Source organism: Artibeus jamaicensis, unplaced genomic scaffold (assembly GCF_021234435.1).
Source record: "Artibeus jamaicensis isolate MK-2021 breed Jamaican fruit bat unplaced genomic scaffold, CSHL_Jam_final contig_519, whole genome shotgun sequence".
Lineage (NCBI taxonomy): Eukaryota > Metazoa > Chordata > Mammalia > Chiroptera > Phyllostomidae > Artibeus > Artibeus jamaicensis.
Window position 1 is genome coordinate 21,877,715 of NW_026521871.1, and position 24,632 is coordinate 21,902,346.

The 24,632-nt window shown below is 45.3% G+C and overlaps 1 protein-coding gene across 10 annotated transcripts in view; it reads left to right on the forward strand.

Annotated features, from left to right (window-relative positions):
• TFDP2 (transcription factor Dp-2) overlaps positions 1–23,662 on the forward strand; it is a 158,217-nt gene extending 134,555 nt beyond the window's left edge. For 8 of the 10 annotated variants that reach the window (XM_037139374.2, XM_037139379.2, XM_037139384.2 and 5 more), the window contains 7 exons: positions 4,897–5,059; positions 6,078–6,224; positions 9,081–9,149; positions 15,080–15,231; positions 18,377–18,543; positions 23,121–23,226; positions 23,456–23,662. In XM_037139374.2, the coding sequence (XP_036995269.1) occupies positions 4,897–5,059; positions 6,078–6,224; positions 9,081–9,149; positions 15,080–15,231; positions 18,377–18,543; positions 23,121–23,226; positions 23,456–23,639 (988 nt within the window). In that variant the 3' untranslated portion in view covers positions 23,640–23,662. The remainder of the gene's footprint in view (positions 1–4,896; positions 5,060–6,077; positions 6,225–9,080; positions 9,150–15,079; positions 15,232–18,376; positions 18,544–23,120; positions 23,227–23,455) is intronic. The other 2 variants (XM_037139380.2, XM_053669140.1) reach the window with 1 other exon arrangement.
• The last annotated feature ends 970 nt before the right edge of the window (positions 23,663–24,632 follow it).

The following is a 24,632-nucleotide window of genomic DNA, read 5'->3' on the forward strand; positions in this document are numbered from 1 at the left end:
TTTTAGTTAACTCTTTATTTTAGAGAATTTTAAATGTGAAAGTAGATGGCTCGTTTATAAACCTCCTATGTCCCCATTTCTGAATTTCAACAATAATCAGTTTATGGCATATCATATATACCCCCTCCTGTGTATATGTTTTTGTTTCTTTGTTTGGTGTTGCCTTGTATGGATTCTTTTTTTTTTTTTTTAATCTTTAGAGGGGAAGGGAAGGAGAGCGGGAGAGAAACATTAATGTGTGGTTGCCTCTCATGCGTCCCCTGCTGGGAACTGGCCTGCAACCCAGGCATGTGCCCTGACTAGAAATCGAACCTTGATCCTCTGGTTCGCAGGCCCGCGCTCAATCCACTGAGCTACACCAGCCAGGGCCCCTCCTATATTATTTTAAAGCAAATCCCAGAATCCTGTCATTTTCATCATAAATACCTCAGTATTTATGTCTAAAGAGACACCTTTTTAAAGATTTTATTTATTTTCAAATAGAGAGTAATGGAGGGAGAGAAACATTAATGTGTGGTTACCTCTTGAACGCCCCCTACTGGGGACGTGGCCCACAACCCAGGCATGCGCCCTGACTGGGAATTGAACCTGTGATCTTTTGGTTTGCAGGCTGGCACTCAATCCTCTGAGACACACCAGCCAGGGCATAACCTCTTTAGTTCTTTAGGCCTTTGGCTGTCCATATTGAATTCTGAGGTTTGTTGAGGATACTGTGTGATTTAGTTTTGTTGTAAATGTTGTCATGGGGTTTGCATTTCGCTGTCTAGTTGCCTCTCTGTTTTCATCAGGGATTTGGAGAGTTTGAAAACTGTGCCGCCTCTTTGACTCCCCCATTAACTGGTGTGTGTGTGTGTGTGTGTGCGCGCGCTCTCTCTGTTTGAATCCTAATTTAAATAGTGAATGGATGTGTTTTCTACAATCTACAAAATGTCCCTTCTCCACCTCTTCCTCTGTGTTCTCCCTCCCTCCTCTTTTCCCGTAAACTCCTTATTTGAAGAAACCACATCGTGCGTCCTGAAGAGGGATCCTCTGCTTGTTGCGTCCCTGCGGTGTCATTCAGCACATTCTTCTGTCCCCAGCATCCCCTCCAACTGAGGAGGTGGAACCGAAGTCCTGATCGGGTTCAGGTCCCATGATGAAGTTGTTATATTTAAAAAGAAACCCCAAACCGAAGAGCCCTGCATGGAACGGCTCAAAGAGAGCAGAGAATACAGAAACAGAAGCACTGGCGTGAAAATTTCAGTTGGAACATTTGACTTGGAAGCATAGGCAAATCCATAGGAACAGAGAAGGCAGTGGTTGTGCGGAGCCAGGGGCGCGGGTAATGAGGGGTGACTGCCAGTGGGAACAGGGTTTCTTTTTAATGGGAAGAAATTAGATTGTGGTGATGGTTGCATAACTCTTAAAACCACTGAATTGTGTTTTTTTTTTTAAGGTAAAGTTTATGGTATGTGAATTATATTTCAATGTAGCTGTTTTGTTAGAAAAGGGACTTCGGATTTGAAATGGAAGGACGCCTAATCCTCTGAGGCTGATAGGAAGGAGGTTGGCGGGGGTGCACATGCCGATGCGTTGGGAGTGGCTGCTCCCAGAGGCCGTAGACTCACACAGTCCGTTTTCTAAGGGACATAATAGCTGTTACGTTGGGAGCATCTATAGGCACGTCCATCTCAACATCGTTGCTGCCGGATAGAAAGTACCGTAATGCACACCGCATGTCATTTTTAATTTTCTCATGCCCAATTTAACATCTAATGGCCAATTTAAAAAGTAAAAAAAAAAAAAGTGAAGTTAATGTTTATATCTTTTATTTAATCCATTCTAGCTAAAATATTTCAACATTTGTCTTGGCCGGGTAGTTCAGTTGGTTAGAGCATCGTCTCCATACGCCAAGGTTGCGGGCTTGATCCCTGGTCAGGGCACATACAAGAACCAGCCGATGAGTGCATAAACCAATGGAACAACAAATTGATGTTTCTCTCTCCCTCCCCCTCTCAAATCAGTAAATATTTTTAAAATTAATAAAAATAAAATATTTTAACAGTTAATTCAAAAATTGTTCATCACATGTTTTACACTTATTTCTCATTCAGGTCTTTGAAATTCACTGTGTATTTTACATTTACAGACTCCCCAAATTTCACATGATCGACAGCTACATGTGGGCTGTGCCTGGGTATTGGACAGTGCAGATGAGGAGGTTTAGAGTAGAGCTCACGAACTCGTTCCAGTCTGCTTGAACTCAGTAACTGACCCCTCTTTCTAAGGGTCATTCTCCTGTGCCCCACTTCCTTACCGTCCACCTCAGTCACTCAGTTCTACTGATCTTTATCTTTAAAAGTTTTGTAAACCAGTCTCTTAGTCGACCCTACCGACGCCCCAATTTTAGGGCTCATCACTTTTTGCCTGGGCTGTTGCCGTAGCCTCTCAGCTGGTCTTCCGGTCTCTTCTTTCGTGCCCCCCCGCCCCCAATAAATCCGTCTTCTGCTTTGCAGCCAGAATCCGCCCAGCTGAAAGCTACTCCATGCCACGCCCCAACTTACGACCACTTAGCAGTCCCCACAGCATTCCATAGCAGCCCGCGACCACCGTGTGTCCACAGAGGACTGTTTGAGAATGCGGGCCAACAAAAGTACATATCGTCCTCATCTCGTTCTTTTGAAAAGTTTGTTTAGTGTCTCCTTCCTAATGTACGTGACACAGTAGAACATGTAAATTTATAAAGGAATATGCTTACACTGACGGTATGATCATCCCAGGTTCCTCTGCATGTCATCGAGGGCCGGCCCTTTCCCTGCCTTTGTGCCTCACCTTCTGCCTCGCCCTTCATCGTGCGGTGACACCGCCTATGTGTTTCCGTCTCCGCATTCGTCACCCGTTTCTCTTCCCTGTGTTTACTGCTGCTGCCTCTGCTGCCTGGGTTCCCTTCCTAACTTCCTGCACTTGACTTAACTCTTGTTCTAGTAAGAACACTTAACATGAAAATCTGCCCACAACAGATTTTAAGCGCACGGTGCTGTCAGCTGTAGACACTGGGTCGTGCAGACCTCCAGAACTTACTCATCTCGCACGACCAAAACTTTAGTCCTGCGGAGCAACCATCTCGCTTTCCCTCCAGCCCCTGGCAAGCACCATTGTACTCTCTAAGTCAAGGAGTTTGACTATTTTAGGTACCTCCTGTGAGTGGGATTACGCATTACTTGTCCTTTTGTGTCGGCTTCTTTTACTTAGTATAACGTCCTCCAGGTTTCTCTTCATTGTAGCCTACAGCAGGATTTCATTCTTTGTTGAGGCTAAATAATATTCCATTGAATGCATATAATTACACCACACTGTATTCACCTACCCACCTACAGGCACTCAGACTGTTCCCCTACGGTGGCTGTTGTGAGTAGTGCTGTATAAACACGGGGGTGCCAATACCCGTTTGAGATCCTGACTTCAGGTCATTTGGACGGATACCCAGAAGTGGGATGGCTGGGTCACAGGGCAGTTCTATTCTAAATTTGGGGAGGAACCTCCGTACAGTTTTCCACAGCAGCTGTACCATTTTACACTCCCACAAACAGTGTACAGAGGTTCTCATTTCTCCACACTGTCACCAACACTGGTTATCATTTGTGAATATGTATATAGTGGCCACCCTAACAGGTGAGAAATAATACCTGGTTCTGGTTTGCATTTCCCTGATGATTGGTAACATTGAGCATCTTTTCATATGGTTGTTGGCTATTTGTAAGGTTCTTTGGAAAAATATCTATTTGTGTCCTTTGTCTATTTAATTGGGTTATTTGGTGTTGTTTTTCTATTGAGTTGTGGGAGTTTCTTGGATATTTTTGACATTAACCCATTATCAGATAAAATAAAGGGGTTGCAAATATTACATTTTCATTTTGTCAATTGTTTGCACTCAACTCTTACTCCAGGAAGTCTTCCTCCTGCAGGTTAGACCAGATGCCCCACTCCCCAGGTCCCACAGAACATTGTGAGCGACTCGGACTGGACACTGACCTTGTTATATTGGGTCGTTTGTCGTCATTGGCCTGTTCTGTCTCTTCTCTCCCCACCTGTGCCCCATGGCTTGTTGAGGGAAACGATTTTGCCTCAATTACCACTTTTGTACTGCTAATCACTAATACGGTTCTTGGCATATAGTCGGCAGTCAGATTACTAGAACTAAACTGAATCCCTGAAAATTTTAATGATTATGTTACCAAAGTTTAGACCTAGGCATTAACCAAATTTGAAATAATTGAAGACTTAGATCCATTATTTTTTAAAGGTTTTATTTATTTATTTTTAGAGGGGAAAGGGAGAGAAACATCAATGTATGGTTGCCTCTTGTGCATCCCCTGCTGGGAACTGGCCTGCAACCCAGGCATGTGCCCTGACTGGGAATCAAACCGTGGTTGTTTGGTTCTCAAGCCTGTGCTCAATCCACTGAGCTACACCAGCCAGGGTGACTTAGATCTGTTATTAATACTAGTAACCTCTGTGTGAAAATTGAGTAGATAAATGAAACTAGGAATAGTGGCACTTCTAATTTTAGATGAAAAAATAACTATAAGTATACAGACAGGTAAGTATTGATCCGTATATAAACTTCCAGGGCAGAGTTTTTATCTCTTCATCTCAAGGATTTATTCCCAGTGTGTAGAACAGTGCCTGGCACCCAATGGTAAGTAACCTGGTCGGTAATATTTGCTGAATAAATAGATGATGTGCATAAGAATAGCAGTCTGACTTCATATGCTATTAAGGTAAAACATTTCCTCATCTCCAATTAAAGCTTACCACCTGAAGTAAATCAAATGATTTATCTTCTCATTATTTTATAGTTTTGTTAAGGAAGTTTCTAAGTAATTAAAATGGACTATAATTTGTTTTCTCTTTTAGTAAAAGAAGCAAAAAAGGAGATAAAAATGGAAAAGGCTTGAGACATTTTTCGATGAAAGTGTGCGAGAAAGTTCAGCGGAAAGGTACAACATCCTATAATGAAGTGGCTGATGAGCTGGTATCAGAGTTCACCAATTCAAACAACCATTTGTCAGCTGATTCGGTAGGTAGATCATGCACTTGACATTGACCTTTTTTTTTAAAGATTTTATTTATTTACTTTTAGAGACGGCAAGGGAGGGAGAAAGAGGGAGAGAAACATCATTGTGTGGTTGCCTCTTGCACACCCACAGCTGGGGACCTGGACCACACCCAGGCATGTGCCCTGCCCAGGAATCAAACCACAGACCTTTCAGTTTGTGGTTTGAAGCTCAACCCACTGAGCCATGCTGGGCAGTGCATGCATCTTGAAGATTTTTTCCATGGACCACATTTTGAGATGCACTGTTTACCTGGAGCTTGAAACATGCACCCTTGACTTTTCAGAGTCTAATATCCTCCCAGACAATGCAAGGCCTTAGCCCACTTTAACTCCATTACCCCTTTCTGATGTATATACTGTCATTGTCACGTCTGTAAGTTCTATATATATTCTAGACTCCACAGGACATTCTAGTTTTATACAGAGAGTGTGAATTGGGATTTCCCCACATAGTTACCTTTTGAGTTGGTCTTCATTCATCCTGTATTCCCAAGCTCCGTCTTAGAGCATCTTTCTTTTCCCTGAACAAAGCCCTTTAGTATTTTTAAAGGATTTATTTCTTTTTAGAGAGAGGGGAAGGGAGGGAGAAAGAGAGGGAGAGAAACATCAATGTGTGGTTGCCTGTCGAGTGCCCCCTACTGGAGACCTGGCCTGAAACTCAGGCATGTGCCCTGACTGGGAATCAGACTGGTGACCCTGTGGTTCACAGGCAGGCACTCAGTCCACCAAGCCATACCAGCCAGGGCAGAAGGGCCCTTTAGTATTTTTTTAATTGAGATTTGTTGGTAACATAATCTTTATCTTTTAGATTGTTTTACATTATTTGAAAATATCTTTAGTTCATTTTTACTTTTGGAGGATAGTTTCACTGGGTATAGAATTCTTCAGTACTTTGAAGATATAATACTATTTATTACATATTTTAATATCTTGTTACTATATCTTAACACTTTTATCACTTAATAAAAATATTTTTTAGCAGGCTTATGACCAGAAGAACATTAGGCGAAGAGTTTATGATGCTTTAAATGTGCTAATGGCAATGAACATCATTTCAAAGGAAAAAAAAGAAATCAAGTGGATCGGCCTGCCTACCAATTCTGCTCAGGAGTGTCAAAACCTGGAGGTAAGCAAAGGAAAATCCATTCATACAAAGTAGTTTGCTTTATTTTGCACCAGAGGCATTGTAATTTAGAAATGTAGTTACACAACAAGAAACTATTTCTAATTGTTTGGTATACCGTGTCATTTTTTTACAAATACACTCTTCTATGTAGAGCTTTAGAGCTGGAAGGAACTTCAGAGATATGTAGTCCCCCTGGTGTCCTGGTGACACGGAAGGACATAGAAAACCAAATGGCTTGATTTTTACTGTTTCTTAGAAAAGATCTTTATTCTAATTGAATTCTGAGCACTAATAAATTTTGGGTGACTCGTATAATAGAACTAATATCTTATCCGATGTAATGTTTGCTGTGTGGGCCCAAAACATGGATTCAGCTGTGTGTTTCTTATGTTGAAACGTTCACATAGAGTCTAGAATCAGCGGCAACAGAGTTGCATTCGCGTCCGTGTCAGAGTGGACAGAACGTTCAGCAGTTACATGAACTGGGACCTGATGCTGCAGAAGCATTTTCTGTTCCATTAGCTTGAATCATTACAGAAAATCTTCCCTGGATGAACATGCATCCTGACACACAGTTTCCAAATCTGACATAACTTCACTGTCCTGACCGGAACGGGATGCACTGAGGTTCAAGGTAGCTTATGGAGACAGATGTGGTTGATCTCATGTTTTTCTCATTATCCGACACTATTATACTTGTGGCTGGAGGGAGAAACCGGGCATTTATCATAAGTTATAGGAGAATTGTGTGTATTTGCTGCAGTAGAAAATGCCTTACTTTTCTCCTCCAATAAAGTGGAATTTGAGAATTATTTCAATGACCAATAATATTAAGCTAATAAGATAACTGAAAACTGTTAGCATGTGCTATGTGCTTAACCAAAGAGTATGTGAGACAGAATTTCTGATTCCAAGGAGCTTTCATTCTGATTGAGAGGAGAAGTGTAAAAGGAGTTACCAAAATGTGATTAGTACTATGAAAGAGGTATGTGCAGATTTTCTGGAAAGGGAGATGAGGGAGGACTTTACCAAGAACCAAAGCCCCTGAGCTCAGTCAGGAGGGAGGAGTAGGAGTCCAGGGTGCACAGAGGACCTTCGGGGCTGAGGCTGTGCCTGGGCTGAGGCCGGCAGAAGAAAGCCTGTCCACCACCAGGGGTGGCCAGAGTACAGGCAAGGAGAAAGAAAGGGGACAGAAGCCATTGGGACCTGATCCTGTAAACTGGGAAAAGCTACTGAAGACTTAAAAGAGGAGGGCGGCGGATAAGATGTGTTCTGAAGGGTCATCCTACTCGTGGATTGAAGTCAAACTGGCAGGAGGATGAGCTGGGCAGGTGCGGGGATGGACGGGCTGGAGACCCTTGCGTGGGGGCAGGGCAGCGAGGTCGGGGCAGTTTGCGAGAGGCAGAACACTTGGATTTGGGACAGGAGGGCAGGGGGGCCCGGCCTGTCACAGCTTCAGCCCTTACACGTGGAGAGCCACACCAATTCTTCAGTCAATCTAAAGTGATTTAGGGTTAAGTGTGGTCAAGGTTAGAGGGACAGTGAGAGGGAACTCCTTTTGGCACGGACCACAGTGGACAGGGAGCAAATAAATATTGGGGTAGACAAGAAAAATGTCTTTTCTGGTGTCGTTGACTTTTGCCCACATTGAGTTAGGGAGTCATCCACAAGGGAATTCAGACCTGAATATTTGTTTTCTAGGTGGTTGTAAGAGTGAGGAAAATGATAGTCCTTTGAAGCTGGGGAGTTTGTGCTGTAAGCATGTTTCTTGCTACAAGGAGGAATCGCGTATGGGATATGTAAGCTAGCTGAATCAGCAGCTGTGCTATTTAAGTCAGTTAAAATACACCATTTTTACCTCAATAAAAAAATAAAGAAAAGAAAAGGAAGGAAGAAGGAAAGGAGAGGGAAACCTGGTATGATTTCTTTTATTGGGAAAGGGATATTTACACATGTGAAGCAGAAATGATAGCAGGTGGTACAGGATTAAAAGTTAACTTCTGCATGGTCGGGGCAAGTAGGAGAGCAGTAGAAGGTCCTGTGCACCACCTGCAAAGAGTCTGGTACTAACTGAGTTATTGAGAAATACCCATACCCAGGAGAACACAGATCAGTAACTTTCTTTAGAGAGAGCTTTCTCTCAGAAACCCCAAGTACTATGTGTATTCTTTGACCTGGCAATCAGCCAAGTGGTTTCTAACAAAAAAAAAATCAAAAAAATTAAATGTTTAAATAAATAAAATTTAAAGTAAAACTAAGTCAGTCTAACTGAGATCTTAAATGAGGACTTACTTCATTCTTCGACGTGGGAGTGGAATAGAGCAAAGCAATTAATATTAGGGTCTCTGGAACCAGACAGCTTGGGTTCTTGCCAAGCACTAAACCGCATGCCCTTGGGCAATTCCTTAACCCTCTGCACCTCCAGTTCCTTACCTGCAAAGTGGGTAACCGCAGGGCTCCCGCTCCTACACGCTTTGTGAAGGTGAGTTAGATAATGTGTGTCAAGTGCTGAGTTGAGTGTCGGCTGGTAGAGTAAGTGTTCTCAAGTGTAGCTTTCACTCTGTTACAAGTAAAGTAATAAGTAGCCACAGGTACTGAATACCACGTATTCATTACGTGGATCGATTTCATTACTGATAACAGTTGGCACAGTTCTGCCTCTTGCCCGCTCATTTACCCAGAGCCTTGCCCCCCCACACACACACAAAGAGATGTAGTTTGTCTTTATTGATGTTGGTGCTCAAAATGGGTTTCATTTCTCTAGAGAAAATTCTTACTCATCTCAGAATTGGGGCCTGAAAATGAGCCGTACTTATACTCTAACGTTCATGTTCTTTTGTGACCTGTGTTTTAAAGATAGAGAAGCAGCGGCGGATAGAACGGATCAAGCAGAAGCGGGCCCAGCTGCAAGAGCTTCTCCTGCAGGTAAGGATGCCAGGATGTTTCCCAGTAATAAAGGAAAATGAAGAAAAGACACGAAGGAAGGAAGAAGAGAGAGAGAAAACTTTATTCTGCTTCTCCACTTACTTTTTTAGAGTCAGCATTTTCTGCTTTGGGGGGCCTTCAAGGTGGTGCCTGGGGGGACCACAGCAGGGCAGCCTCCGCCCCGCCGAGCCCTTGCCGCGAGCGAGGCTCTGCCTTTAGCCGGTTCCAGCCCCCGTCCTCAGGGCCCATGGCCACTCACCTGCCCTGTGTGAGACTCATATTACACAGCAGCGTACTTTCAACATGTGTCATTACTCCGACCAGAAACTCTGTGTGTGTGTGTGTGTGTGTGTGTGTGTGTGTGTGTGTGTGTGTGTCCTAGTTTGGAATACCAAGAAGTAAAGCTGGTTAAACTTCAGGCATGTTGAGTAAGATAATCAAATCCACCTGTAGTTCTTATTGTCTGTAAGTAACAGCATAAAATGCAATGACTCAGCTTCATAAACATACCCAACCTTCAGTGCATTTCTGTTTAAATGAAAATTAAATTTTATGGTGTAATAAGGATCCCTATATTAATACTTTTTTGCACAACTGCCCAGCATTGGGATGATTTTTAAAAACGGTATAGAGCGTGTGTAAAATTCCATGAGGTGAAACGGCAGGGTGGAAGGGCCGTCTCCCACGTTCGGTGACTGTAGTTGGTGTAGATTCACTGTGAGCCCCACGTGGGCACTGTTTTCAGTCCAATCAAAAAAAACTTTGTAAAATGAGTCAGAGAGTCTTTATGCGTTTGCTTTTATCAGCAAACTGTCTTTGTTTTGAAAAGCTTTCAACCAGTCGTAAAATCAGCTTTGATTTGAGTAACTGTAGGATTTAACCCTCAGCGGACGATACGTTTATTGATCTGAGACAGAGGAAGGTCAGGGAGAGAGAGAAAGGCAGAGACATCGACTGGTTGCCTCCATGTGCGCCCTGACCACCAGGGGTCGAACCCGCAACCTAGATGTGGGCCCTGACCAGGGATCGAACCTGCAACCTTTCTATATACAGGGAAGTTGGGGTGTGATCCACTTACCAGAAATAAAGATAGCGGAAAGTTACTAAATATTATAGCATGTTTTATCCTAAAATATTCATTTTGTCTAATGGACAGAATATGTTGAGTATCCTTCAGTATTCCAGATTTTTGTTTTTCACTCCCTAGATGCTTATGTTATGCCTTTTGCTTTTCTTTCACACTCACGTACAGCTCAGGGGCAGGGCGGGCCGTTCGCCCTCACAGAGATCAGTGTCCCACCGAGAGGGGAGCAGGGCCGGGGCAGGGAGCAGCCGCTGGTAGAACAGAGACTTTCCAAACGGAGGGGGCCCCAGCGACGGGGACGTGTCTCTCTCTTTCCTGTGTTCTGTGTCTGCTTCTCACACCGAGGAGGCATCTTCTGCGTTTTTCCTGTTGGATGGCTGAGTAAGATTTTGTTCGAACAGTGTTCTGCGGCTTTAAAAAAGACCTTGAAGGCTGACTGTCCGTTCCCATCGGACAGCTCCTCTCGTAGGGGCCTGCGTTCTTGCAGAGCCGGCCCGCCAGGCCCGCGTGGCGTGGCTCCCACACGGTCACCGTCTGCCCCGCGGTGTCCCCGTCCTGGCGCCGTTAGCTGCAGTGTGTCCCTGTCCACGTGTGGTTCCGAGACGCCGCACAGCCTTCCTCACAGTTCCTCACCAGGGTCTCGGGCCTTCGGGGGCTTGACCTTGGGCATTTTATTTTGATTTATTGGGTTTTTAGAGAGAAAGAAGAAGGGGGGGGAGGGAGAAACATCCGTGCGTTCTGCTTATTTATGTTTTTTCTCTTTTAATTATATTTTATTGATTATACTATTATAATTGTCCTGATTTTCCCCCTTTTACCCCCTCTACCCAGCACCCCCCACTCCCTCAGGCCATCCCTCACCAGTGTTCACGGCCGTGGGTCATGCATGCAAAGTTCTTTGGCTGCTCCATTCCCTGTACTGTACTTTACATCCCTATGGCTGTTCTGTAACTACCTATTTGCGCTTCTTCTTTTTTTTTTTTTTTTAAGATTTTATTCATTTATCTTTAGAGGGAAAGGGAAGGAGAGAGGGAGAGAATTATCAGTGTATGGTTGCCTCTCCTGCGTCCCCTGCTGGGAACTGGTCTGCAACCCAGGCATGTGCCCTGACTGGGAATTGAACCGCGATCCTCTGGTTCGAGGGCCCGCGCTCATCCACTGAGCCGCACCAGCCAGGGCTCCCTGTTTTTACTTCTTAATCCCTCACCTCGTCGCCGATTCCCTGAGGCTCCCCTGTCATCTGGCAGCCATCAGAATGCTCTCCATGTCCGTGGTTCTGTCTCTGTTCTTGTTTGCTTAGTTCGTTTTTTAGATTCAATTGTTGATACGCATGTATTTATTGCCATTTTATTATTCATATGTTTGATCTTCTTTTCTTAAATTAAGTCCCTTTAACATATCATGTAATAATGGTTTGGTGATGGTGAACTCCTTTAGCTTTTTCTTGTCTGGGAAGCTCTCTATCTGCCCTTCGATTCCAAATGACAGCTTTACTGGGTAGTCATCTATGTTGTAGGCCCTTGCTTTTCATCACTTTGAATATTCCTTGCCAAACCCTTCCAGCCTGCAAAGTTTCTTTTGAGAAATCAGCTGACAGTCTTATAGGAACTCCCCTGTAGTAACTAAATGCTTTTCTCTTGCTGCTTTTAAGATTTTATCTTTAACCTTTGGCAGTTTAATTATGATGTGTTGTTTATTTATATGTTCATTGGTTGATTCTTATACGTGCCCTGATGAGGGATCAAACCCTTAACCTTGGTGTATCGGGACAGTCAGTACTCTAACCAACTGAGCCACTCAGCCAGGGCTTTAGCATGTTATTTTTTAAATGTTTCTCAGTATACTTGTAATTATTTGTTTATCAGAAAGAATGGTGCTTGGCAGGATAATTCTCATATATGTATTTTGTAAAGATTTTATTTATTTATCTTTAGGGGGGAAGAGAAGGAGAGAGGGAGAGAAACATCAGTGTATGGTTGTCTCTCGTGTGTCCCCTGCTGGGAACTGACCTGCAACCCAGGCATGTGCCCCGACTGGGAATCGAACCTCGATCGCATGGTTCGCAGGCTCGTGCTCAATCCACTGAGCCACACCAGCCAGGGCTCATATATGTATTTTTTTCAGTCCTAAATTTCTGTTCCTCTGTGGTCTCTCAAACCAAATATTTATGGAGGATTTCAACCCTGGGCAACCTAGTTGTCAACATTTATAAAAACAAGTCTCTTTATTGAAATGAAACCCAAAATATAACTGAAAACAACTACTTTTGCTCAGAAGAGCAAAAGAAGGCAGACATACAACTTCTTTCCTCCTAGTGGTTTGTTTTTCTTTCCTTCATTGAATAACACTGATGAAACTGTCATAGAAAGTAAATAAAACAGCCCTTGCGGGCGTGGCTCAGTGGGTTGGTTGTCATTCCACAAACTGAAAGGTTTTGCCAGTTCAATTCCTGGTCAGGGCACATGCCTGGGTTGCGGGCCAGGTCCCTGGTTGGGATGTGTGAGAGGCAAGCAATCAGTGTTTCTCCGGTAAATCCATGTTTCTCTCCCTCTTTCTCCCTCCCTTCCCTTCGCCCTAATAATAAGGAAAGAAATAAAGCAAATTAAACAAGTTGTCCACAAACACTAATAATTTGCCACACAAAGCTAGCTTAATTTTTTTAATGGTTAATGTCACAATTCACCGACATCACATGGCAGAGGTAGGGTTCACCTGCATGCCGCCACCTCCTTTTTCTTCTCCATGATGTGGGAGAGGAGTGGTGTGGGTGGGTGGCACCTGCAGACTACCCAGGCTCCCGGCTTATATCAGTGCGATGGTCCCTTTCAGCCCTTAAGCCTGGTCCTGAGCCACTAATCAGCTAAGCTAAAGCTGTTCAGCCTCTGGAACAGATGTTGAGTCCGGAAAAGAACAAAAGGCTAAAGGAAAATTAAAAGGCAAAAATAAGGAATCAGCCCCAAACAAAGCAGAGGGGATGTTTGTTTTTACTGTCAAAATAACATTCTATTCAGTGTATGCTTTTATTGCTCCCCTTGCCCTGAAGAACCACTGGTGCCGTATGATGTGCGTAAGGTCAAACAGTGACTCATAAATGTGTCCAGCGCCTGACTTATCACTGCTCACGTCCATCCCCGCGCCCCCCTCCCCCCCCCACCAGGTCCTCACGGGGGCACTGTGGCCACAGGCCGGGCGAAGTGTGGGCGTGTCTCCCAGGGCACTTTTTCTTCTGAAAGGGAAGAGAAAAGCTAGGCAGAAGTATTTAAACAAAGGATTCTTTTCATGTTTAAATACTTTCACAGTTTCAGCATGTTTTTCCTCAACATTAAATGAATTAAATAATGTATGTGCATATAAACTAGCTTGTTCTTTAACAGCAGAAGATAACAGAGTGGGACCTAAGTAATATTTAATAATGGTGTTGCTAGTGGTAGTTTTTTTATAGTCATTTTGGACACACTGTTAGGGCTACAGTAAGCTGGTGTCTCTTGTTTTATGCATTTTAAGAGAATAAATGTTCACTTTCTAGGGAGCTAGCACCCAGCCATTTTAAGATAATAATAATCCTAATCAAACTTTAGTTAAGACCCAGAACCTCAAATAAACAATCCTAGGATAAGATTGCCAGAACACAGAAAATAACCCAAATTCATCAGCACTGGGGCGGGGGGGGGGGGGGACCGGCTGGTGAAACTGAAAGGGAACGTGCAGCCCTTTCCTCCAGTATCTGTCTGTCTGTCTCGAGAGCTGATGAAAAGCTTGCACTGTGTGAGGTCTTTCTAGCTGTGGAACTTGGACACATTTGCCTTATTGTGGGGGCGGGGAGGGGTTACCTGGCCAGGTGGCTCCGTTGTTGGAACATTGTCCTGTGCCTCAGAAGGTCGTGGGCTCAGTCAGTCCCCAGCCAGGGCACATATGGGAGGTAACCAGGCGATGTTCTCTCACACCGATGTTTCTCTCTCTCCCCCTCTCTCTAAAATCAATAAACATACCCTGTGGTGAAGATTAAAAATAATAATAAAGGAGCATCAGTTTCTTTGACCTATGAGTAAGGGTTATAACTAAAAGTAGCAGCAAGGTTCACTGTAAAGATTCAGGCCCTGATATATTTTATCATCGCTGCCAAGCCTCAGATCCAGGCTGTGCCCTAAGGACCCTTACAAGTCCTGTGAAGGATCCTAAGGGGCGGAGGAGGGCGCCGCTGGCTGGGCTCAGGGCGCCTGGCCCCACCGCCGCCAGCAGAGCAACGCTGCTCTCGTGTGTCTTGTGAAGTGCATGTCTCATAAGATTCCTTCTGAAGACAGGGCTCTGTGGCTTTGCAGAGTTTGCATGTCACCGGGCTAGAGATGACCTAAAAGATGTATTCACCCGTGCGGCTCAGCTGATTGGAGCCCTGGTAGGGGCACGTATGGGAGGCAGCCAATCGGTGTTTTTCTCTCGCGTCGGTGTTTCTATCAGTCTGTCTATCTCTAAAGGCAATGAAAAAGTGTCTTTGGGTGAGGATTTAGGGGGAAGAAAACGACGCATTTAACCCTGAACCCTCGGGAGTCCGTGTTAGCCAAATGGAACTGAGAGCTCACGTGTCGTCACTTCCCCACGTCACTCTGAGAAGATCCATGGGCGCCGGGAACATGGGCCCCGCTATTTACATAAGGATGATGTCGGACACCATTTACATGTATATTCTTTCTGGAAATATATTTATTGAGTTGGGCCATTCTAATCATTTTTCTTAAATGTTTAATTCACGTATAGGTGGAAGCCCTTTTAAACTTTCTAATGAAACTATATTTTAATTCCAGCTCACCCACATTAAATGACTGTGTATTCTTTTCATCGGTCATTACAGCAAATCGCTTTCAAAAACCTGGTGCAGAGGAATCGGCAAAATGAACAGCAGAACCAGGGCCCTCCCGCTCTGAACTCCACCATTCAGCTGCCATTTATCATCATCAACACGAGCAGGAAGACAGTCATAGACTGTAGCATCTCCAGTGACAAGTGAGTGAGAGCGGGGGAGGGCGGCAGGCCGGCCAAGGTCCGTTTTTTGAGATTCCACGTCTAACTGAGGTCGTTCTGTATTTTCTCTGACTTAATCTCATGTCATGTAACGCCCTCAAGGTCTGTGCACGGTGTCACGAACGGCAGTTTCCTTCTCTTTTTTATGGCTGAACGTTTCACTGGGTACACACCTCATTTCCTTTATCCATTCATCCACCGAGGGACACTTAGGTTATTTTCACAGCCTTGGCTATTGTGAGTAATGCTGTGGGGAGCATAGGGGTGCACAGATCTTTTCAAAAGAGTAATTTTGTTCCCTTTGCGTATTTCCCAGAAGTGGAATTCCTGGGTCAGACGGTAGTTCTGTTTTCAATTTTTTCAGGAACCTCCGTACTATAGTAGTAGCTGTACTAGTTTACAATCCCACCAACGTACTTTTGCATTTGAGCTAAGGTTGATGGTAATACTCATCACAGCAAGTGAAAAGCAGCAGTTTTCAGAACGGAATGAATGTGTAATTTATTTTACCCTTCATGAAAATAGCTCACATCGTTGGTCTGCAGCCCAAGCCCAGGGTCGTGAGACGGCTGAGGGCTGATGGTGCAGAGCGAGGCGGGCTCGGGGTGCACCGTGGCCGCCCTGCTCAAGCTGCTGCCACGCTCTGTTGTCTGAAGAACAGGCGGGCACCGTACCTGGGCCTCTGTCGCTTCCTAGCCTTTCAGGGAGGGTTAAATGAGATTTAATCCTGTAAAGTTGGATTCAAGCAAGCACTTTATAAATGTTAAGTGCTTTTCTAAAGGGTTAATGTATAATTTATCAATCACTTTGGGATACATTTGCAGGCAAAGGAGGGCTTGATAATTACGCAAGTACCAGAGGCCGAGCCCAGGCCTGTTCCAAGGGCTGGAACTTGCAGCTCCTCAGAGCCGAAGCATCGCCCTTGGGCTTCTCTTCCCCGGGGCTCTCCCAGTCCCCTCCCTGGCAGTGCTGCCCCCTGTATCTGCATTGCAGGCAGAGGTTCTGGACCACTTATGTCAGAAGTCACCAAGGGAAAAAGAAGAAGAGAAACAGTGAGCAGGGATTTCAAAAGTATTTGATAATTAAGACTATAGACACAATTAGAAATTAGAGACTGTCATAGGCTATGTGGTCGGGAGATCTGTATAGTTTCCTCTATCTGTGTAGTTTCTTAACCTCTCGAAGACCTCATTCCTTTATAAAAGTACAAATTATGGTATTTAAGCGGTTTACAAAAGTTACAGATGTATTCCTAAAGGTCCAACCCTGCAGTCAGTAAATGGTAGATGTCTGTGTTGTTACTCACGCACTTAAAAATTCTTTACAGAAGCCTTTGTCTGAAAGAACTAACATTAAAACTGAGAATTCTAGAGAAAGGTTAACGTATTTTCCGGGGGGGGGGAGGGGAATACATATTAGAGTTCTAGGTGCTTTCTCCAGCTAGTCTCTTGTTTTGTGGGGAGCTGTTAAATTCCCTTCTTCGGTTAGTTTCTGAGTCTAAAAGGGGTTGCAGGAAATGTGGGAGCCATTTGCCTCAGGGCTTTGCAGATTCTCTTTGCCCCTCCTGCTGGAATCTAGTCAAGTCTCCAGTCCCCATCCTCCAGGGTGACTGACTCACACTCTCTACCGCCTGCGAGGGGGCGGGAGACACTGAGAAGCTTGTAGGAGCTTGTTATTCAAGGCAGGTCCTAAAGCCTCATCTCTCAGTTACTTTACAATCTTTTCCCCTTAATCAGCCAGGCAGCTTTCCCACTATGAAGATTAAATTTACAAAACCCTCTGCTTCTTTTTTTTAAATTTATTGATTTTCTTTTAAAGAGAGAGAGGCATTGATTTGTTTTTCCACCCATGCGTTTATGGGTTGACTTCTTGTATGAGCCCTGTCCAGGGATCAAACCTGCAACCTCGCTGCATCAGGACGATGCTCTAACCAACTGAGCCACCCAGCCAGGACCAGAACCATCTGCTTTTCATGTATGACTGAAACCGTCTCTGTGGAAGGCACCCACTTCAGATTTTTGTTACTCGTTTGTTTTTATCCTGAAAATGTGTTAATGTACTTTATTCAGATGTATAGACTTAATTACGTAATATGGCATTTTACTTCCCATTATCATTTCTGCCCTTATCTAAGATCCAGCAGAAAAAGTTTTACCCTGACATGATTTGAGTAGAATTTTGTGCCCTGACCACTGTGGCTCAGTTGGGCATCGTCCCACAGGGCGAAGGGTCACTGGTCCAATTCCCAGCTGGGGCACACACCTCGCGGGCTCGCTCTCCTGACGGGGCACATGCAGGAGCCGCCGATTCGAGTTTCTCACGTCCGTCTTTCTCCCTCCCTTCCCCCTGCTCTATAAAAATAAATAAAACCTTTTTAAAAAAATAGAATTTCATGGCACTGTAAAACCCACACTGTCCCCACGAGTCCGAGGCCTGTGGGTGACAGGGCCCCAGGGCCTGGCCTCGCGGTCAGAAGGGACTGCTTCTCCCTCCGTTCTCCTCTTTACTGAAAGCCTGTGCTGAGAGCTGGGCATCCTGCTTGGGTGTTTTTCAAGAACATTTGGAAATACACTGTGTATTACATGTGACACTTTCTTCCTAAGACATTTCACTCCTTCGTCCCTCAAGACAGGATTTGGGGCTTGGCTAGTTTGTGAAAAGTTCGTTAGTTGCTTAACAGCTTTTTTAGCTATAGCTAACACCTGACTCATGAAAACAATGAAGTAAGCATCCACCATGTTTTTTCCTCGATCCTAGTAGGCCAACTCATAGGAGGGTTACATAAAACTGGAAGGCCTTCTTAATATTTTATTTGTTGTGACAAAGTTGTAGACAGCTTTGAAAAGTATTGGATTTAGATCAGAATTCCTTTCTCCAGTTTGTGAGCTTAATGAGGACCATGGTGCATGGACCCCTTTTGCCCGTCACAGGAAAGTTGTTTTAATTAGGAAAGCGGCACGTTTGAGATGTCGTCTCCTGGGTGTAGCAGAATGACCCTTGTTGCTGTAAATGATAATATCTAGTACCGTAGCTGAACGCCGAGCTCTTCCATGTAACGTGCAGGGTGTAAAACCCTTCAGTCCTCGGCACCACAGGAATCCCCGCATCAACCTTGTTCCCCGTGCAGGTTTGAGTACCTTTTCAACTTTGACAACACCTTTGAGATCCACGACGACATCGAAGTTCTGAAGCGGATGGGGATGTCCTTCGGCCTGGAGTCAGGCAAGTGCTCCCTGGAGGACCTGAAGCTGGCCAAGTCGCTGGTGCCGAAGGCTTTAGAAGGCTACATCACAGGTATGTCGGCCGATGCTTTCACGTGCGGTCCCTGATCGATGCCAGACCCTAGGCAGGGGGTCCAACCCCTTGGCGTCTCTGGGCCACACGTTAAATACATTGTGATATGTAATCACAAAAAGATCTCATAATGTTTTAAGTAAATTTACAATTTTGTGTTGGGCTGCATTCACAGCCCTCCTGGGCCGTGGGTTGGACACCCTGCTACGTGCCAAAACCTCCGGTTCTCACAGAAAATGAGGTCAGGTGCCCTGTCTGCCCGCCCTGGTCCTCAACCTGTCCTGCTTCTTTAAGGGCAGCCACTCTCCTGGATTCCTTGAGTGTCGTCACTTGCTTTTATTTAACATACAGAGTAAGCTGGAAACATGTATTTAGTTTTGCCTACCCCTGACCTTGACTTAAGTGGAATCATAGGGATATGTTTTTTTGTGGTTTGATTTTTTTTTACTCAGCTCTTAAGATTCACCCATGTGACACAATGTGGCTGTGATTCATGCATTTTTACTGCTGCATAAAATTCCGTTACATGAAAATTTCACAATTTCTTTGTTCATTGTACCAGTGATAAGCCTTTAGTTTGGTTTCCCGTTCCTTAATATTAAAAAGCACCGCTACCTTGAACATCCCTCCAGTCACCTCCAGCGATGCTGTGTGGAGCGTGTGGAGCGCAGAGCGACACCGTGGGGCCTGCGGCAGGCGCGGTGCCCGCCACCCCCGACGATGCCCGGAGTTCACCGAGTTACACTCTCACCGGCAGGGTGGGCGTGTCCTGTTTCCCCAGTCCGGTGGATGCTGAAGTGGTCATTTTTATAAGTTGACATTTAATTAACACACCTTAGAAATAGACTGTTTTTAAGTGTATAATTCAGTGGTTCTTAGTATATTCACACGGCTGTGCCATCACCACCACCAACTCTAAAACATTCTTACGGCCCCCGAAAGAAATCTTGTATTCCTTGGCAATGACCCCCTGCCCCCCGACTTCCTCCCAGCTTCCGGCAGCCCCTGACGTCCTTTCCGTCGCTGTGGGTCTGTCCATCCGGACAGTTCGTGTAAGTGGACGCCCACAGCACACGGCCTCCGTGACTGACCGCTCCTGTCTCGTCCGTGCCTCACCCCTTTTTCATTGCCCTCGTGCGGCTGCACCGCAGTTTGCTCGTCCGTTACCTGCAGGAGGACGTTCAGGCTGCCTCTGCTTTTTGGCTCTTAAGTGATGCTGCTGTGAATATTCTCGTGCAGGTTTTTGTGTGAACATAAGTTTTCAGTTCTGTTGGGCATATACCTAGGAATGGAATTGATGGATCATATGGTAACTTTACATTTAACCTTCTGAGGAACTGCCAGACTATTTTCCAAAGTGACTGTACCACTTTACACCTACCAGCAATGTGTGAGGTCTCCATTGCTCCCCATCCTTATAAACACTTGTTGTTTTCCACCTTTTATTATCGCTGTCCTAGTAGATGTAGTATTTCACTGTGGTTTTCATTTGTATTTCCCCAGGGACTGATGATTTGAGCAGCTTTTCGTGTGCTTTTTGACCAGTTGTATATCTTCTTTGGAAAATGTCTGTTCACATCCTTTGCTCATCTTTAAATGAGGGGTTCTTTATCTTTGTACTATGAGTTATAAGAGTATACTGCATACACTCGAAAACACTGCATTTCCCTTGTTCTGTAATTCAGATTTCTCCCCACTAACTCGGAAACCTCTCCGAGTGTCCGAAGTTACTAAGGTCACAGCACGTGCTGCACATGGAGTTTGGGTGCAGAGACGGTGCTTCCGCCTCTGCTTTGGGCCGTTTCCTTCATTATAAGTATCAGCCCCTAGAATTTCACATCACGTTTTAAAGGCATTTAATAAGTTCTAAGGTATGTTCAATCACATAGAAACAAAGAAGTAGTTTTAATTTTGTTTTGTTTTATGGCCCTTTGGTCACAACACAAGTGTCTGTTGAATGAGACTTGGTTTCTGTTGAATTTAGTTCTTAAATAAACTGGCATCATCCTCCTCTTGCCCCTCGGTCCGTGTCCCGCCCCGCTCCCCACCGGCCCGTCCTCCCTGCCCTCCCCGCAAGCACGACCTGCTGATTTGTTAACAGTCTGGTCCCACTGGCAGTCCAGCAGGGCCTGAGGACAGGGCCTGCTCAATAAATCACTGCGACTTTATTTTAGCCTGTTCTCTTTGTAAAGGCTCGGGGCCATGAGGCAGCTTGGCTCCGAGGTCTTTACCTCACTGGCAGCTGGGATGCAGACTTTCTGGGTAGTTCACAAGAAGAAACATGTGCCTTTAGTGTGCAGAGGGACAGAGGGGCTCTTGAATACGATCACAAGAACCATGGGGTGGTTTCTGTGATCACGTGGAAAGAACCTTGGGCTTTTCAAAGCCGTCCTAAATAGACAATTTAATGTGTTCCGCTCACAAACAAAAAGCAGTGCATTGAAGGAGTGTCCCTATGTGCTCATTAATATTCAGCACAGGATTCTGGCTTTAATTTTGTCATGTACAGATTTGCTATTCAGTGTTTTTTAAAGTCGGGTGTTCTTAGGATTGAAGTTGTTGTCTTTTACAGCCTCCTTCATTAGCCTGTGAAGAAGGAGGGTCGCGGGGCCATTCTACACCAGTGGGGACACTTAGGTTACTTTTCCTGCACAGGATGCCTCTCGCTTGGGCCGACGGGGCCCGAATAGCAGTTTCTAATCCGAACACACACAGTTTTGTGGTTTTTGCACAGTGATTATAAAACTATTTTACCCTAACCGATGTGGCTGAGTTAGTTGGGCATCATCCCACGAAGCAAAACATCACTCACTGGTTCGATTCCCGTCAGGGCACATGCCCGGGTCGTGGGTTCAGTCCTGGTTTGGGACCCTCATGAGAAGCAATTAATTGATGCTTTTCTCCCTTTCCTTCTCCCTCTCTCTAAAAATAACTAAGTAATTTTTTTAATTAATAAAACTTTTTTATTGGTTATGTTTTAGTGTTACTTTCATTTTACTCAGCATGTGAACTTTTTTAAAGATTTTATTTATTTTGGAGAGGGGGAAGGAAGGCAGAAAGAGAGGGAGAGAAACATCAGTGTGTGGTTGCCTCTTACCTGGCCCCCACTGGGGACCTGGTCCGCAACCCAGGCATGTGCCCTGACTGGGAATCAAACTGGTGACACTTGGGTTTGCAGCCCGTGCTCAATCCACTGAGCCATACCATCCAGGGCTGAATTTTTGTTTTAAAGATTTTATTTACTTATTTCTAGAGAGATTGGAAGGTAGGGAGAGAAACATTAACATGTGCCTCTTGCATCCCCCACCCCTACTGGGGACCTGGCCCAAGACCCAGGCATGTGCCCTGACTGGGAATTGAACCGGTGACCCCTTGGTTCTCACTTTGACACCCAATCCATTAAGCCACACCAGCTAGGTCTTAAAAACATTTTTTAAAGATTTTATTTATTTATTTTTAGAGAGGAGAAGAGAGGGAGAGAAACATCAGTGTGTAGTTGCCTCTTGCACCCCCCCTTACTGGGGACTTGGACTGCAACCCAGACATGGCCCTGACTGGGAATTGAACTGGCAACACTTTGGTTCCCAGGGCCGCCCTCAGTCCACTGAGCTACACCAGCCGGGCCTAAAAAACTATTTGATTAAATATAATAAAAGCTCATTTTGGCAATCATGTTTTCTGAGTGAGTATATGTTTGATCTGATAATGTAGTTCAGAGGATTTCTTTTTAGGAATATATTTAGATAGATAGATAGATAGATAGATAGATAGATAGATAGATAGATAGATAGATAGATAGATGCAAATATATGGTCTCCTACTTTGTAAACTCACTATTAAAAAAGACTGTACTCATTCATTCAACAGCATTCAGACCTTGTATGTTCCCATCACTGCCTTCTCTGAGCCTACATTCTAGATAAAGAGATAAGTATTAAACAAGTAAAATTACAATAATAGTGGATCAAGGAGAAATATGGTGTATCATAGAAATTAAGTTGCAAAGATATACCCAAAATATGTCATGCCGACTGAACCAGTAATGCCTTTCTCACCCCCATTAAAAGCATGACTGCTTATGACCTTTAAAAATAAGTTTTAATCTGAGTTAGAAGCAAAAGATACAAGGAGAAAGAAGAGATCTTTGATGACTAATAGCACTGAGTTCCCCAGGGGGCACTGGAAAAGATGGTGCAGTGGGGGTTTGTCCAAAAATGTGTCTGTCGTGAGTCCCTGCGGTCAGGACAGCCGGCGTCTGGGGGGAGCAGTGATCGCCGTCCCAGTGAGCTCCCCCCGGAGGCCTCATTTAGGAAAAGAGAATGGGGGTCTGCAGTTGGTGTCATTGAATTCCTTCTTGCTGTAGTCTGCCTCCACGAGGGTGGTGTTTTTTCCCCTGCTCTGATGTTTTAGAAATGTCTTTTCCCAGCTGAAAAACTGGGTTCTTCCCAGGGCAGGAAGCTTGTCTAACTGTCCTGTAGAACTGGCCTCTGCCCTCACTGGTCCGTGTTCTTCACGGCGTAGCAACAGCAGCCACAGAACTTGCAGAGCCCACATCTTGTCTCTGTTTTTTCCTGTAGATATATCCACAGGACCTTCTTGGTTAAATCAGGGACTGTTGTTGAACTCGACCCAGTCAGTTTCAAACTTAGACGTGACCGCTGGGGCCCCCTTGTCCCAGTCAAGGTACGTACTTTCCCGGGGTGAGAAAGGCGGGGGTGAGAAAGGTGGGCCGCGGGGCCTCCGCACTGCCAGGGCGGGGCGCTGTCCGCAGGCGCCTGCGCAGTCGGTGGCCTGCGCAGTCGGGGGCGGGGCTCGTCGGTGGCGCCGCCTCCCCGCGCCTCGCTGCTGTGCTTCACGGAGAACGCGTGCTGCGTTGACGTTGACGAGCTGTGTGTTTTTCGTTGTGCACCAGTGTAAACCAGGGCTTGTGCCTGGATGCGGAAGTGGCCTTAGCAACCGGGCAGCTCCTCGCCCCCAACAGCCACCAGTCCAGCAGTGCGGCCTCCCACTGCTCCGAGTCCCGAGGCGAGACGCCCTGCTCGTTCAACGACGACGACGAGGAGGAAGAGGAGGACGACTCCTCCTCCCCGGAATAAAGACAGGACGAAACCCACGTTTCCATGTTTGATGCTCATGTGTATTTGTAGTGTGAGCCCTTGTTTTGAAATGATTGCTTCAGCCCTTGCCTCTGTCTGCACTGTGCGTCCGGGTGACAACTAGGGACACACGACCAGCGACTCGCGCGCAGGCCGAGAGGACAGTTACCGTAGTGTGAGCGACCGCGCGGTCGGCCACCTCTCGGACACCGCGAGCTTTCCGGGGTGGCCGCAGGGGCAGTCCCGGGAGAACTGGGCCGCAGGAATGAAGCCCATTCGTCTCCCACGAGGTGGGATCTGTCCGCCTCCCACTCCCACGCGACCCTCCTCCCCTTACGAGGCCGGGAAGCCCGGGCGGGGCGGGGCGGGGCGGGTGGCGGCCCTGCGGCCCGGGCACGCGGGTGGAACTGCTGAACTAGGGGGAAGTCTAGTCGAGGTGCTTCACGCATCAGCTGCCTTAGACGGCTTCTAGAGAGGAGCGAGCGCTAATTCTTAAGTACTTAAGTGACACTTAGAGTAATTTATAGTGAAACCGAAATGATCGTTATTAGCCAATGCATTGGTGCATAGAATTTTTTAGGGCTACTTCTGGAAGCCAAAATAGAATAGCATTTCCACGTGCATTAAATACTTTGCCAGCACTGCCTTTTGCCAGCATTCTAAATCTGGAGTTTTACAGAGAAGGAAATTGTATCTATAGTTTGAATCAAAGCTATGCATTTCATACAGTGTTTTCATTTAAAACAAATTCCTTTGACTGAATTGCTTGCTTACGGTTTCCTGCAGTAACTGTGATTTCACCCAGTGTGCAATTGCTGAAAATGAACCAAATGTCATTACTTTTAAAAGAAAAGTCTATTTCCAGAACATGAATAGCAATGTTTTCCTATACATGTCACCTTCTATACATTTTCACTCATCAAAATGACCTTACTGAGTTTATTCCTGGGTGAACTGCATTCCGGACTGACCTGCTGTGGGGTTTCACAGAAA